This window comes from Lycium ferocissimum, chromosome 7 (genome assembly GCF_029784015.1).
Source record: "Lycium ferocissimum isolate CSIRO_LF1 chromosome 7, AGI_CSIRO_Lferr_CH_V1, whole genome shotgun sequence".
In the NCBI taxonomy this organism is placed as follows: Eukaryota; Viridiplantae; Streptophyta; class Magnoliopsida; order Solanales; family Solanaceae; genus Lycium; species Lycium ferocissimum.
Window position 1 is genome coordinate 35,462,360 of NC_081348.1, and position 15,386 is coordinate 35,477,745.

The following is a 15,386-nucleotide window of genomic DNA, read 5'->3' on the forward strand; positions in this document are numbered from 1 at the left end:
GCAATGAAAACAAGCTCCATTGAGGGATAGAAAAGTTTGGTTGTTCAATAGCTTATGCAGAATCCCCCGTTGCCTTGTTGATTTCATGTTTAGGGATTAAATTAAGCTACCTGAATAGCTTTTCCGCCATTGTTATCGGAAATTTCGAAGCAGAAAATTAAAAAAAAAATCATCATCTTTAGCCTCAGTAGACATTACAATGATGAGAAAGATAATGATAGAGAAGTTTGGTTGATTGCTCCGGATGATGGGTTATTTTTGGGTGTTGGCTGGGCAAAAATGATCTGGGTCCTCTAATGTAATTTTAATCCTCAATGTGTCTATTTTAAGGTGGGATCAGCATATTTAAAGGATCTAGCATATTTGTTCTGAGCATATGACGGTAGGCGTTTATGTTCGATAAGCATGTGAAGAGGTATATATGAACCTTATTTGAAAGTAGAGGGGTAAATATGACCCTTTTCCGTTTTATAATTATACTATACCAAAGAAATCTATTTGAGATTTTTTTTTTCCATCCGGTGTCTGGTATCCGCATTGGGCCCGACTAAATCCGGACTCTTATCGGGTAGTCCCACATTAAGGCCTCATTTGTTTGCACTTATTTTAGACCTTAAGCTATTAAGTGCATTTATTTGCATTAAGATTTAAACACTTATTGGGTCTGAATATGTCACGACCCAACCGGAGGGCCATGACGGGCACCCGACGCTAACCCACCCGGGTACCTCTTATCGTGCTCTCATATTCACATCTAGGTGAGCCACGTGGCTTACTCATAATTTATATGCATCAATAGTGCTAATCTCGTTGGGCAAAAACACATTTATATCATCATCAATAACAATGCCCATATCCATATACACAAGCCAACGAGGCTATCAAAATGATATACAAAATATGAGCCGACAAGGCTAAGGACATCTAATCATATACAACTGTCTACGAGCTCTAAGAAGAGTAGTATGTCACATCATATAGGCGGGACAGACCCCGCCATGCCCATAGTATGTACACAAAAGAATAATACCAAAAGCCGTAGCTTCGATGAAATGAGCTCCTCTATGCAGTCCCTGAATAAGATATCTATGGATCAAGCCTGTCTTCCTGTCCACATGCGGGCATGACGCAGCGTCCACAAACAAAAGGACGTCAGTACGAATAATGTACTGAGTATGTAAAGCATAATCAACATCATAATAGGAGCATAAGAAATAGCATAAGATGGGAGAATCAGGAGATAGTAGCCATCATCGTAATTACTTACTTGTCTTTCATAGGGACCTTCCATTTCTAATGCGTGCTCGTGTACATACATATATACATATACATATATCCATATCTGTATCCATATTCGTATCCGTATTCATATACATATTCGCATCCATAGCAGACCCGACCATGAAGGTCGGTGGTTTCACCTACCCGGCCATGACAAGGCTCGGTGTCACACATACCTGGCCCTACAAATGCTCAGTGTTATCTGTACCCAACTACAGTGGTGTGCGCGCGATAGGTATCATACCCGGCCATATAAGCTCGGTGTTACATAATAGTCATACATACTTATACACGTATACATAAAAGTCCATAAGTATCATCAACATCATTGCCATCATCGTTTTCGTTATATCTATCCTTATAGGATCAACTATCATATAAAGGAAGTACTAGTATCGTGAAAGTATCGAGAATCATGAGCTTTGGTACTCTTAGGGGTAGAGTCATTTATAAATCATTATGGAACTCATGAAAGGATATATATATATAGCAAAGGAACCATGCCTTAATGAAAGAAGGGTTAGCCTTACATACCTCTTTGTCTAGCCTTACATACCTCTTTGTCTCCTTAACTATTTAACGTTCCCCATTGAAGCTTGAATAATCTACATTTAGAAGGATTCATAACATGGTTAAGCCTTAATGATACTCCTAAATTCAAACTAGAATAATTCATGACCTAATGAAAATTGGGCCATTTCCCCTATTTCGTCAACTTCCACCATATCACAAAACAACTCCCAACAACCACAATAATATCCACAATATCATAATCAAGTATTCACATTCGATTTAGCCTTCAAAATTCATCCTTGTGTTCAACTTATACCAACAACTTCACACCCATTTAAGCACATTTCCGTACAATGCTTCCTCATCACTATTACTACCTTCTATAACAATATTATATCCATATTATACTAAGAATCATAACTCAAGTTAGTTTACTACTCAAAAACATCATAAAAACTACATTTAGAACTCATCTTCTACTTTCTCCTTCCACCCAAGTTATTCAACAACTAAACATTCTTGATAATATGTAATAAGCATGAAAACTAACCTTTTATCTCATAAGAATGAGCTTTTGAGCAAGCTATCAACTTATATAAAAACCCTAGCTTCAATACCCAAAGAATTCTTGGAGTCTACTAACCCTAGCAAGACTTGTAACACATGGGTCTCTTGATTCTTGCTTCTTGATATTTAATCTCCCTTGAATTTTGGCTTGGATTAGTTTATGGAGTAGAAGAGAGGGTTTTTGGAGAGCTTTTGGATCTGATTTGGTGAAATAAAATGTCAAAAAGAAGTGGAGTGAATTATATAAAGCGGAACTTAAAATCCCGTCGGGCAATTCTGCGCCCATTTTGACAGGCCGTCAAAATTCCTACGGACCGTCAAAATGGTCCGTAGAATTGCCCAGTCAAATATGGTTCACTGTAACCATTTGACGCTGGGCTGGTGCAATTTCACAGGCCTCAGAATTTTCTGCGGGGCGTCAAAATTTCTGCGAGCCGTCAAATGGTCTGCAGAAATTTTCTGCTCAGACAGTCTATCTTGAAACACCCATAACTTTTTACTCCGACGTCACATTGACAAACGGTTTGTTGCGTTGAAAACTAGACTCGATGAACTTCAATTTGGATAAAAGAAACACACCAAAACTCCTCATATTCTAGGAGATATGCCTACCCTAATCTGGACTAAAATCCTGTTCGAAAATTTTGCCAAGTTTTACCAAAGTTCCCACAAACTCCATTCCTTTATTTGCTTGTTCTTAAATCCTTCCATAGCTTATTTCATGGGCTTAAACCCCCATAATCATAATATGGGAACATGTAATCTCATATATCCTACGGTAACTCCCGTTTCCACGATTAGGACAACTAACGCCTAACGAATCTCAACGGACGAAACTACGAGGTGTAACAGAATAGGTCTTAATCATTATGATCTTGAACCAAGTCTTAATATCATTAAGAGGTATTTTTGGATGAAATTTTTTTATCACTAGCTCCAACCCCAAACCCTCCACCTCAACCATACCCTCACCCACTCCCCCACTACCCCCACCTCCCACCACCAACCCTATCCCCACTCCCCACCAACCCCACCCCCACTACCTCCCACCCTTCACCCCAACCACCCACCACCCGCTTACCCCTCCACCCCCACTCACCACCCACCATGATTACAAACATCTCCACCATTACTAGTAAACATAAATGTTTCATTTTTTTCAAATAATATTTTATTTTATTAAATTTATATTATTTTCTACTATTTAGTTACTTTTTAATTTAAATTGTATATTTATTATGTTTAAATAAATATATTATGCACATTCAGATATTGAAAAATAAACAGTCTTAATCATTTAGTGTTCAGACCTAGAGACAACATCTTAATCATTCAGATGTGCATTCAAATTCAGACGTCTTAATCTTAATGAAAATAAATGAGACCTAAGGGGCAAAGCACTCCCTAACAATGGTGACCACGTAGTACGTACCCAAAGGGGCTTGAACTTGAGACCTCTTGGTTAAGGATGGCGTAGTACCAGTCAGTGCACCACAACCCTTGTTGGTAAAGCTATTTGAGAGTTTAATTAACACAATTTTCTCCTAACTTAAATGGTAGATATAAATTATCTTCAAAATAATAACTAAGGGATAAACGTCAAAAAAATCAATGGAAGGAAAATATGTCTATTGCTTCAATTCGGTGACAGTTAAACTACAATCTAAATTGATATCCCCTCTTTTGTTTTGGTCGACATGTTAGTTCTCCCAACATAGCACTTGAGGAAAATTTAGACATCCACCATGTGTACTGCTTATTATTATCATTGTGGTGAGACTAGAAGTCGGGCCCCTCTAACCTAGTCAAATGCACATTAATCACCAGCGCTAAATTAGTTACCAGTCACCAATATATAATCCACATAATCTTACCAAAATGACCTCCTCAGCTTAAACAGATGACACTTAAGCCCCATTTCTTGTGACTTAACTTGTGGTACACTGTACAAGACACTCAAATGTTTATAATTAAAAATATGATTATGTGAAATATGTTATGAAAGAATTAGTGTGAATCTCAGTTTATTCCATAATCTCCAAAACTTTTCTCTATAATGTTTACAGGTTGAAGGGAGTAAAACATTAACACCAATTAACCAAATTTGTATTCTACAACTATAATAATTGCAAAAATAGGAGTTTTTTTGTCTCATTTGAGATGGACATAAAAGGACAGAAAAATATATAGAAGGGGTACGAGAGAGGAGAACACGACAGAAAATCCGAACACATAAACTGATTGGTCAAAGAGAATGAGACTGAGAAGTTCGCTGCACACGGAACAATGAGAAAAGTTGGCAGCAGAGGAAACTAAAGGCACAAAACATAAATTGGGGTCTAATTGTTTGTTTTACTAGGCCGAGGACTCAGCCAATGTCCTTGTGATCACACTAACTCCAAATAAACATATTTATTATAAAATAATATTAAAAGTACACGACAACAAGAAATATAGCCAAAGAGATTGGGGGAGAGAGAGATTTTATTACTCTTTCAATTGATGTGTACAAATGAACTGCATTGACTTATAGAAGAAAAGAAGCAGCTGTGAGTCTTTTCAGAAACTGCTGATAAGCTGCCTGCTTGAAATTTCTTCATGCAAATGCCTGCATGAGCTACTTCTTCAGCTGCCAGCGATTGCGGGCTTTCGAGGGAGCTGCTTGCAACCTGCCCGCATGAGCTACTTGCAAGCTGCTTACTTGATTGCAAGCTTATCCAGGAAATAGTGTATTTGAATGAACATCCACAATACGGTGTATTTACAACACTCCCCGCGATGTTCATTAATAGTTAATGTGGCTCGTCAAAACCTTACTAGAAAAAAAAATCAGTGGGCAAAAATCCTAGTAAAGGAAAAAGAATACGCGTATCTAGTAATATGCATTGCTAGCTGCTCATTAACAGCCTTACCAGGAAAACCCAAAGTGGACAAAACCTCGGTTAAGGAAAAAAGAATACAATGGTTATTTTACTCCCCCTGATTAAAGCGTCACATAATTCTGGAAGATGATGTACTCCGATCTTGTATACCAACTTATCATATCTTGAGGTTGGCAGAGCATTTGTGATCAGATATGTCAAATAATCATTGGACGAACGGTTGATCATCTGCATCTTCATTCCTTAGATAGAATTGCATCTCCGCCATATAATATTGTTGCAATCACGCCAAGTACATTCTTGACTTGCTTTATAAACTGCTGTTATTTTTCTATGATTTGATTGTCATGTAAAATAACATAGTTTGACAAGAATCCTTCTTGCAAATAGATAGCATATGTGGATCAAACTCTTATTGCCGATCAGATGAATGCCCTGTATATCCAAAAAACTTGACAATATTTGTTAGAATAAAAACATTCATATCAGAAGTTTCATTTGCAACATGCAATTGACCTTATCTCAACATCTCTATGTATGAGAGAAATTTTATCATGCCAAACTCACTCAAGTTTTGATGGATTGCGCATGAGATACATCATAGATGGACTGACTCACTTTAACCCATGACAAAGAGGTATTAGAGATATTATTTGCTTCTTTGGACCGACATTTTTAGGCTTTATACATGTATTAACTCTTCAACTTACATGGTAACTCTTGTGTACATACATACTCCTTTCATAATTTTGTACTCCCTCCGAATTAAAAAAAAGAGTCCACTTAGACATTGGAGCACTCCTTAAAAAACTACTTACTCCAAGAAATAAATATGTAAATTGATTAAACTACACCTAATTAAATAAACATTGGGGTTTGATTACATAACACTTAATAGGAGCAAATCTGGAAAGATAAGGTTAATTGTTTCTTAATTTAATAAGTAGACATTTTTTTTATTCAAATGAAAAAGGCTAAGTTGACACTTTTTTTTAATCCGGAAGGAGTATCAATTTATGCACCTTAATTTACTAGATTTGTGTCTAAAATCCCATTGAATGTTCTAAGGCCCCGTTTGTCCATAGATAAAAAAAAAAAAAAATCACTTTTTTTTGGAATTTTGTAGTTAGAGTTGGAGTTGTGTTTGACCATAATTTTTGAAATTATAGTTTTTATGAAATGTAGTTGTAAAAAAGTGAAATTTTTTTGAAAAATAATTTTTTTTGAGTTTTTGGTATTCCGAAATACAACTTCAAATTGTATTCGAAATTTTCATGGCTAAACACTGATTCCGGAAAAAAGTAAAAAAATTTCCTGAATAAAGTGAATAATTCTTATGGCCAAACGGGGGCTAAGATCACACCTCTCATGAAAAGTACATGACAACGTGTCACGTATCGTACAATAAGAAAATATTTAAATTCCCAACAATCGTAAGGTACTTACCATCTTCTTATCTAACAAGATAAGACTTTGGAGATTTAAATTTCAAAATTAAAAAATTATAAAAAAATCACCTCGTCACAGGCATACATCCAATCCACTCTTAAGGAGGTCCTCAATGTCAATCTCCAAATATTTTTGTGCTGTCTTCCTCTTCTTTTTTGTCATCTCAATTCGAGTCTTTGTCTGCCACATTGCTAACATGCGGTACCACAAGAACATGAACAGAATTGATAGTGAAAGAGCCCAAAAACCCCACCCTAGAAAAAAAAGAAAAAGAGAGCATTGCATAATTGTCATTATGTTATTACCAATTGAGGTAGAACTTGCTTTTCAACCATGACATCTTGATTTTCCAGGAGAAGCTAGAAAATAAAGCATCAAAATGAAAGTGATCACCAGTTTGAACAAGCTATAGGTTTAATTGTCGAAAATGTAACTCAAGTCAGGACTGGAATCAAATTCGATTAGTAAAGAAAAGAAGTTGCTCTTTGTTTTGATAAAGGAGAAAATAAACATTAATCGGAGGCCCGAGAAGCGAAGTTCTTGCTTGTCAAGCACACAAATTTTCATGATTGTGGATTACTTCAACTTCATTAATATAGATTTCCAATAACTACTTTGATCACATGGGGTAACACGAATTAGAATGCTTACAAGTAGGAGTGTACATGGATCGGGTTGGTTCGGATTTTTTAAATACCAAACCAAACCAATTGCGTCGGGTTTTTAAATTTATAAATCAAACCAAACCAATAAAATTTAGGTTTTTCAACCTCGGGTTTTCTCGTGTTATTTTGTTTTCTCGGGTTTTTTGGACTTTTTTCCCCGGAAAAGGCTTCATACAAAACATATACTAACTTTTACTTCAAATATTTCTAGTAAGATACAGCAATATAATTAAGGTGTTTCTTAAGAAAATAACATAAAATGTGAGATGAGTGAATCGTATTAGAGTATTCCAAAAAAAAAAAAAAGTCGGTTAAAATAAATATTGTTAATTAATAAGCCATAAAGAAAATGGCCATAATCTAAAAATACTAAGTCATCTTAAAATAAAATTAAATTTGATAAATATTAATTACATGACAAAGAAAAAAATTATGTTATGTATTTTCACTCTCTAAACAAATTACTCAAAACTAAAGAATAATATCCAACATTATTGTCATTCCTAGTGGTGTAATTGAATTTTTTTTGTTATCATTAGTGTTGAGTTGGTTTTGGTTTGGACTTTATTTGAGTTACTAACATCCATGGGATATAAAATTTATTGACATTCAAAATTTTATGTTCAAGTTTGAAATAATATGATAAAAGACAAAAAAACTATGAATAAATTTAAGAAATATTTATAAATTACATTACAAATAAATTTTTTTATGCATAAAATTATAAATTGAATACATGTAATGTCGGGTTGGTTTGATTCGGTTTGACTTTTTTTTAGCTAAAACCAAACCAAACCAATTATGATCGGATTTTTTTTTTCAACACCAAATCAAGCCAAACCAAACCACTAGTTGAATTTTTTTTCTTAGTTTATCGGTTTGGTGCGGTTTGTCGATTTTCTTTATACACCCCTACAGTTACAAGTATCGTAATCACTTGTGAAATAATTGTCTTTTTTTCTTAGATCAAACGACCATAGCTATTGTCTTTAAAACATATACCAGTATTTTTTTTCACATGGGATATTTCATGTAGGAAAAAATGGATTTGTTTTCTTGTATATGATTAGGGTATATATCGTTGCAAAACAGGGGTCGTGGTAAGAATAGTATCGCATGCGCATCTTCATTTTTGCTTGAAACCAGGAACGAACGTATCCAAAATGTAAAGTCTTTAATTGTTCATCTAATATAATTTTAAAGGGGTAGAACTAAATCCTATTTTCTACATCGTTTACTTCGAATATATACACATAACACATATATAAGGTATATATTCAAGGAAGACACAAATAATTGCTTTGGGGATTTCTTTTTTTCTTTTTTTGCGCAGGAATATGAACAAAGTACGTGTATCCAGACACCCACATATGCCTATTTTAGTATTGCCCTATTATGAACTATGAAGTCCATGAGGTGCCCCTATAGCTTGAATTATCGTAGAATAAGAAGAGTCATCTTAGGAAATAATTTAACTTAAAAAGACAAATAATTTAACTTAGAGGAATTTCACCAATGATCATTTAATTTACCCTTTATAATTTTAAAGTTATCAGATACTTTTCACAACAGTAAGTCATGTGAGAACAAAAGATCTATCTAATGTAGGTGACACAATTTAGTCAATTTTTCTATTTTTTTGCTACGTAAGATTATTTGGATTTCTGCTTTCCCTTGTTGGATTGTAACTGAGACCGCTTATCCATTAATGCAGTAAAATCGTTTATTATAAAAAATAAAATTTAGATAGGTGGAGAGGGATGTTTTTGATTAACTTTTGGAAATTTTAAAATATTTTTGGTTAAGTGAAATATTTATAAGTAATGTAGTGAAAGTTGGGTGGCCTGTTTGGAAAGCCACCCAGGTAATTGGAATTGGGTGTAATTTGGTGTAATTACACAGTTTGGCCTGTGTGTTTGATCAAGTAGTTACACAGTTAGGTGGGAATTAGGTGTAATTGAGAGGGGTAATTACACTCTCCAATTCTCAAGTGGGGTTGAGAATTGAGTGTAATTGCACCCTGTAATTACAGAGTTACTTTTTAGTTTTTTTTTTATTTCTTTTTTTGTTTATTATTTAAATTTCTTTTTTATTTTATTTTTTGATTATTTTTATTTTTTAAATTGTATTTTCTTTTAATATTATTTATTTTTCATTTTTCATTTACTTTCTCCTCATTTCCAACCTTTACTTCTTGTGGTTCCATGTAATTGCTCGTATTTTTTAATTTTATTCATTTAGCATAACCGTGTTATTATTCTAATTTTTGAAACTACACTTCTTAATATTGGAAAGAATGAGTCATTAACAAACTTGGTATATAACGAGCGACGTTATTAAAGTAGATTTTCGCTGTGAATGAGGTTATAGACTTATATTTTCCCTTTCTTTTGAATTATTTACTTTTGGAGCTTACTTATGTAATGTTAGATTGACATAAGAGTATTATGTTAAACTTTTTCATTTGGATTTTGAATTTAGGTTATATTTTCAATTTTAAGATTTTTGCTTTCACATTGCATATTGTTTATTTTTCACTTACATTTGATGTAACTTCTTGTGTCAAATATTTGAATAATTTTATGGCATTATATTTATAAATAATATTTTTTGTCAAACATCCAATCCATGACGTTCTCACAAAAAAGTCTTATTTTAAGTTTTATAATTGATTAAAATTAAATATTATTAATTTGAAAAATATATATGTCAATTATTTTTTAACAATATTAGTTACAAATATATGATTATTAATTAATATGTTTTCAAGAAACAAATGTGTTATTAAAAAGCTAATTCAATATCATTTATTTAGGTAAATATTTTTTAAATATTAATTTTAAATTTTTTATAATTAAATTTTATTTTTAAATTAAACTAACTTTATAATTACACTTGTATAACTAAACAATATGCTTATAATTACACTATAATTACATTATGATAAACAAACTAATCGTTGGGTAATTAGTAGGCTGTGTAATTGCACCAATTCCAATGACCAGGTGGCTTTCCAAACAGGCCCTAAAAAACTCTTTACTCTTCTCAAAAACCCTCCATCACTCCCTTACCGCCTCATTGGTTCATTCATGTTCACAGCCATTTCCGATTTCCATTTTTCCAAGTCAATTCATGCCGACATAATTATCCCCAGCGCTGCACTTCTCCCAGATCCATAATTTTCTTTTACCTCCAATAAGAGAGCTCGTACTTCAAGAAGGTTCCAGGTTAAACAATGTTCCACTGATTTTCATCATTATAATTTGTTGCCTTGTTTGTGTTCATTAGCTTCTTGTTGTGGGGATAGTGTATACACACTAGTATTGAATAGGGTTTTGAGATTTTTAAGCCAACGGGGTGTGGATAATCTTCATCATTATATATAATGTCTTGCTTAAAACTAGGGTTCAACTTTGGTTTGTAGGAAATGACAAGATATGAGTTTTTCAAAAACAGATTAAGTCCTCTAATTTTAAATCATATACCAATTATGCTAATGATTTTGACTGCATTCACATGACATCAGAGTGAATAGCTAAAATACATATTCAAAGAAGAGCAGCATAGTGCATAAATGGTGTATATATGCGACAGTGAAGCAGCATCTTAGACAAACCACAGGTTAGAAGAATCATTAAATTCTAATGGAGTTTATCATTTGTGTAGAGAAAAAAAAAATTGTTTGCGTTGATATTGGTCTCAAGGAGACTTAGAACATTGCTAATTCTTTGACAAAACAGGCTTGTCAAAGAGAAGTTAAGACCAACTTTGTGCTATTTCAGGTGTGATATTATGTTCTTTGTTTTTGGTACAACTGACATGATTTTGGTCTAGTATTAAAAAATTGTTGCATCTCGTCAACTAAATTACTGACTTGTTTCTTGTCACACTTTTTAAATTTTATAATTGAGAAATCCTTGGTAGATAATAGGCCTGCCACCATACCCTTCTCCACTGAAATACCAGGCTATTGTATGTAGCAAGGTTTGAAGCCATGCATCCAATACACATATCACATGTTGTGCTAGTTTTTTGTCATACTTAGTGCTGTATCCTGCATATTTTTTCGATTATTAGAGTTTTTAGAAGGTTTGTTGTCATGAGTGTGGCACTTGATTCATGAAGTAGTTTCACATTATTGATATTTGAAAATTCCGTTTCTTGCTTTGACAGCGGGAGAATCCAAACATTTGAAGAGCATGAGATACAATTTCGACTTGTCGGAGCCCTGTGACGGCGACGACCACGACAGTGGCTGTCAATCAGCAACGCCACCTTCAGCTTCAACACCCAAAGAAGAACTCGAATGGCTACCCTTACAACAACACCCTGTCTTTTCGGCTCCCGACAGGGATGCCGCCTCCCATTCCTCTACCTTCACAATGCCTAAAAATCTTTTGGCTTGGGACGGAGCTTCTCGTCTCTACTTTTGGGACTCTCACAAAAGCTGTGTGCATAGACTCTCTGTTCGATTGGGCGAACCGGACCCTACTTCCGTTCTTGCAGCTTCTCCCTCTAAGGTACTGCAAGCGGATGCGCAATTGAATTTTGAGGTCCAGCGAATTTCCATTAACAGAAATGGATCAACGCTTTTCCTAGTTGGCTTGGATGGTTTATACGTCATGTATCTCTATGGGAGGACTTCGACGAAAGAAAATACAATTATATGCCGGACAGTTTCAGTTGGTTCGGAGATCTACTTTGACAGAAACAACTCAATACGCACGTTGAAGGTTTCTTGGCACCCTTACAGTGACACTCATCTGGGAATCCTCTCTTCTGATTCAGTTTTCAGGGTTTTTGATCTGTCTTCGGCCCTTGGTCAGCCAGAGCAGGAGTATTATCTACAGCCTGTGGAGCCTGGCAGTTCGCACAATGCTACATCAATCTGCCCTGTCGATTTTTCTTTTGGGGGTGATCATATGTGGGATAGGTTCAGTGTTTTCCTCTTGTTTAGTGATGGCTCAATTTACATCCTATGTCCTGTTGTTCCATTTGGAAGTGTGTACACATGGGAATCTGTACTGGAGTTATATAGTGATGCTCATATGTTTGGTCTGAAATCATCGAATTCAAAAGCTGTGAAAAACTCAAATTTGGCAATCTCTTGGTTGGAAGCAACATTTTCTGAACTAACTCGGAAAGAAGTTCATTCAGAAAATGCTGCTGTTCTTAGAGCTCAGGCTTATGCTTTATTTGATGCATCAATCTCGTTACAGGGGCCTTTACGTAAAGTAAGTCACGGCGCTGAAGAAGACTTAGTTCATCCTCCAGTTTGTGAAGGGCGTGCTGTCAGTTTTCTTTATGATTTAGTTAGCAAAGATTCTATCCTAGTAACTGCTTGGAGTGGCGGGCAGTTGCGGATAGATGCTTTAGCTGATGAAGTACAGCCTGTCTGGAAGGTTGGTAGCCCACCTCGGTTTTGTCTGGATTCAACTGATAGTATAGTTGGCCTTGCAATGATTTGCGAGTCATTGTCAAGTGACACCTCCATTTTGAAGCTTGATCTGCCACCTGATCATACCTTATGGTTGGGGCATCCACCTCCTCTTTTGAGATTGGCTATTGTCGATTTAGCTCTGCCCAGAAGAAGCGGTTCTGTTATATCAATGTTTGTTGATCCCATTATTTCCGAAAGAATATATTGCCTTCATGATGGAGGAATTGATTCAGTAGTGTTGCACTTTTTGCCTTTCACCAATCAGACTCGTGGCAAAGAAGACACGATGAGAAGTCCCTCTGTGCATCCCGTTCTTAGCACTTTCCAAGGAGAAGCATCCTCGCCCTCCCCACTTTCTGGTTTCTTGGCTCTGTCAGATTCTTTTGGAGATTCATGGATTGTGGGTCTTACCCCTTCTAATGAGTGCATTGTGGTTGAGATGGAGACTTGGAATCCACTGCTTCCCCCAGTTATCGATAAGGTTGACAAACTCATAGGTGCAGAAGTGCCAAAAGATCCAGATATTTCTACTATCATAAGCAAAGAGCTCCTTACTGGGCCCAGGGTAGTTCTTTTGCCCCCTTCATCGCCTCATTTACGCTCAGTTGCTGCTGATTCAATTGAAGGCCGTTCAACGCTTCATCAGTATTTCAAGCTTTTTCATGAAAACTATGTGGAATATGCCCACAAGGTGTACTTTGAACTTCAGCATCATGCACCTCATGTAAAGAAGATCGTCGATGACCAGCATTCTCGACTGCGCAAAGCACAGCAGAAGATTTTGGAAGTTGAAAGTAAACAGGAAAAGATAGAGGATCGTGTTGAGCATGCAGTTCAGTTTCACAGTGAGCTAGAAGAGCGCTTGCAAAGCCTGCGACACCTTCCGGCGGCACATAAGAGATCTCTATCAAAAGCTGAACGAGAGTTCAAGTCTGAACTTGACAGATTTAGGGGAGTGGAGTTGGATGCTCTGCGCTCTTCTATTGAAGCAGTAAATGCCAGGTTGAAAAGATACACGCATTCTCCACAGGCCAATCGATCGAATGAACATCGACAACTATCAGTGAGGAGAAAAAGCCATGTTCAAGAAAATGAAATGTCACTGCTTAAAGCATCACTTGAAAAGCTCTCACTGGTGAACAGTGAAAATGCAAAGAAGGTTAAAGTAGTTGAATCGGCACTGAAATGCCGCGAAAAAGGCACTTCATGATATCACACCGGTTATTGCCCTTAACTACATATTTAGGATAGCATGTTGAGTTTTGCTTCTGGTGCACAAGTCAAAAGTTGTTGGTGATGTACCGCAAAATCAGTTTTTTTAAGCAGCTTGATTGCCTTTCCCATTTTCTAACTGGAAGAACTGACTGGTTAGTGTGTTGATACCAGAAATTATTCCTGAAATTAGGTTCTAAAGGCATCATTCTCTAACGGAAAAAAAAAAAAGAAAAAAAAAAGAAAAAGATAATTCTGTTTCTTTTGCCATATACTTCTATTATTTTACTCAAAGTTTCACAAGTTAGATTAGTAGCAGTATTGCTTAAAAGGATATCGGAGAATGTCAGGGACGCTTAGAAGGATGCTGGAGGCTGCCACGCAATGTGTAATAGTCTTCAAGTTGATCTAAAGGAAAGCACAATTGTCTTCGAAAAGTTAAGCATTCACATTTGTGCTCTGTCTACACCCTCTCCCAAAATAAACCCAACCAAGAAGAGAAGAATCATTAGGGTGAAGTGGGTTGAGAACCATGAGGTCTCAGGTTCAAATTCAAATAGAGACAAACAGTAGGCAATCTCTTCCCATCCATCCTAGCCTTGGTGAATAAAGCTACCTAGTACTTGTTGCTGGTGGGAGGTGTCATGTACCCAGTGAAATTAATCGAGGTGCGTGCAAGTTGGCCCGGACACTGTGGTTATCAAAAAATAAATAAATCATGGTGAACATCTAATTAATAAGTTGGAATCTCTCTGCAGATTGATTACCTGTGCTATATAAAAGTGTGAAATGATAGTGAGGGAAATTAGATGTCCTTATAATACAATGTTGGTTTCTGACAATAAACCTGGATCATTATATGGTAACACTCAAAGGAACTGCATATCTATGACTAAAGTTAGCATTTTGGTGTATTCATTTATCATCATCCTTTCTCCATTAAACTGGATTCTGAAATATCTGTTACTCCAAATTTTTTAGCTCAGAATAGGTGGTATGCTTCTTTCAATTCCCAATAGTTGAGTTTCCATGCTTCAGGCATTCAGGCGAAAGAATGTCGGGACTAATTTTCAAGGTGCACCTGTTCCAGGAGTGGCTAAAGAGTCCATTTGATGCAGTTGTAGGTTGTGCAAATGTTGGACTCACTAATCAACGTAACATTAATTTCTCCCAGGTGCCCATGCTTTGTTTTACATGCCTATTCTGTTTTCTTATCCTTCCCTTGATTCTTTTCTGAGGTGCGGGTGGTAGGGTGAGTTTGGAATTGAGGATGCCTTTCGATGTGTATTAAAAAAGAAGAAAACAAGAAACTACCTGTACAGCAATATGCATGTTTCAGCAAGGAAATAGGGATTCTCTGACTTACTTGACTTTCTC

General features: G+C 35.7%; 1 protein-coding gene across 3 annotated transcripts; it reads left to right on the forward strand.

Annotated features, from left to right (window-relative positions):
- Positions 1 to 10,396: 10,396 nt before the first annotated feature.
- On the forward strand, positions 10,397 to 15,383 carry LOC132064649 (nuclear pore complex protein NUP88). Of its 3 annotated transcripts, none has more exons than XR_009416599.1 (3): positions 10,397 to 10,584; positions 11,531 to 14,164; positions 14,996 to 15,383. XR_009416599.1 is itself a non-coding variant. In XM_059457709.1 (2 exons), exon 2 carries the CDS (start codon positions 11,557 to 11,559, stop codon positions 14,005 to 14,007), a length of 2,451 nt encoding a protein of 816 aa, XP_059313692.1. In that variant the 5' UTR covers positions 10,397 to 10,584; positions 11,531 to 11,556; the 3' UTR covers positions 14,008 to 14,214. The 3 variants fall into 3 exon arrangements, 1 of the variants encoding a protein (XP_059313692.1); XR_009416600.1 differs by having other exon boundaries at positions 15,001 to 15,383; XM_059457709.1 differs by lacking the exon at positions 14,996 to 15,383 and having other exon boundaries at positions 11,531 to 14,214.
- Positions 15,384 to 15,386: the final 3 nt, after the last annotated feature.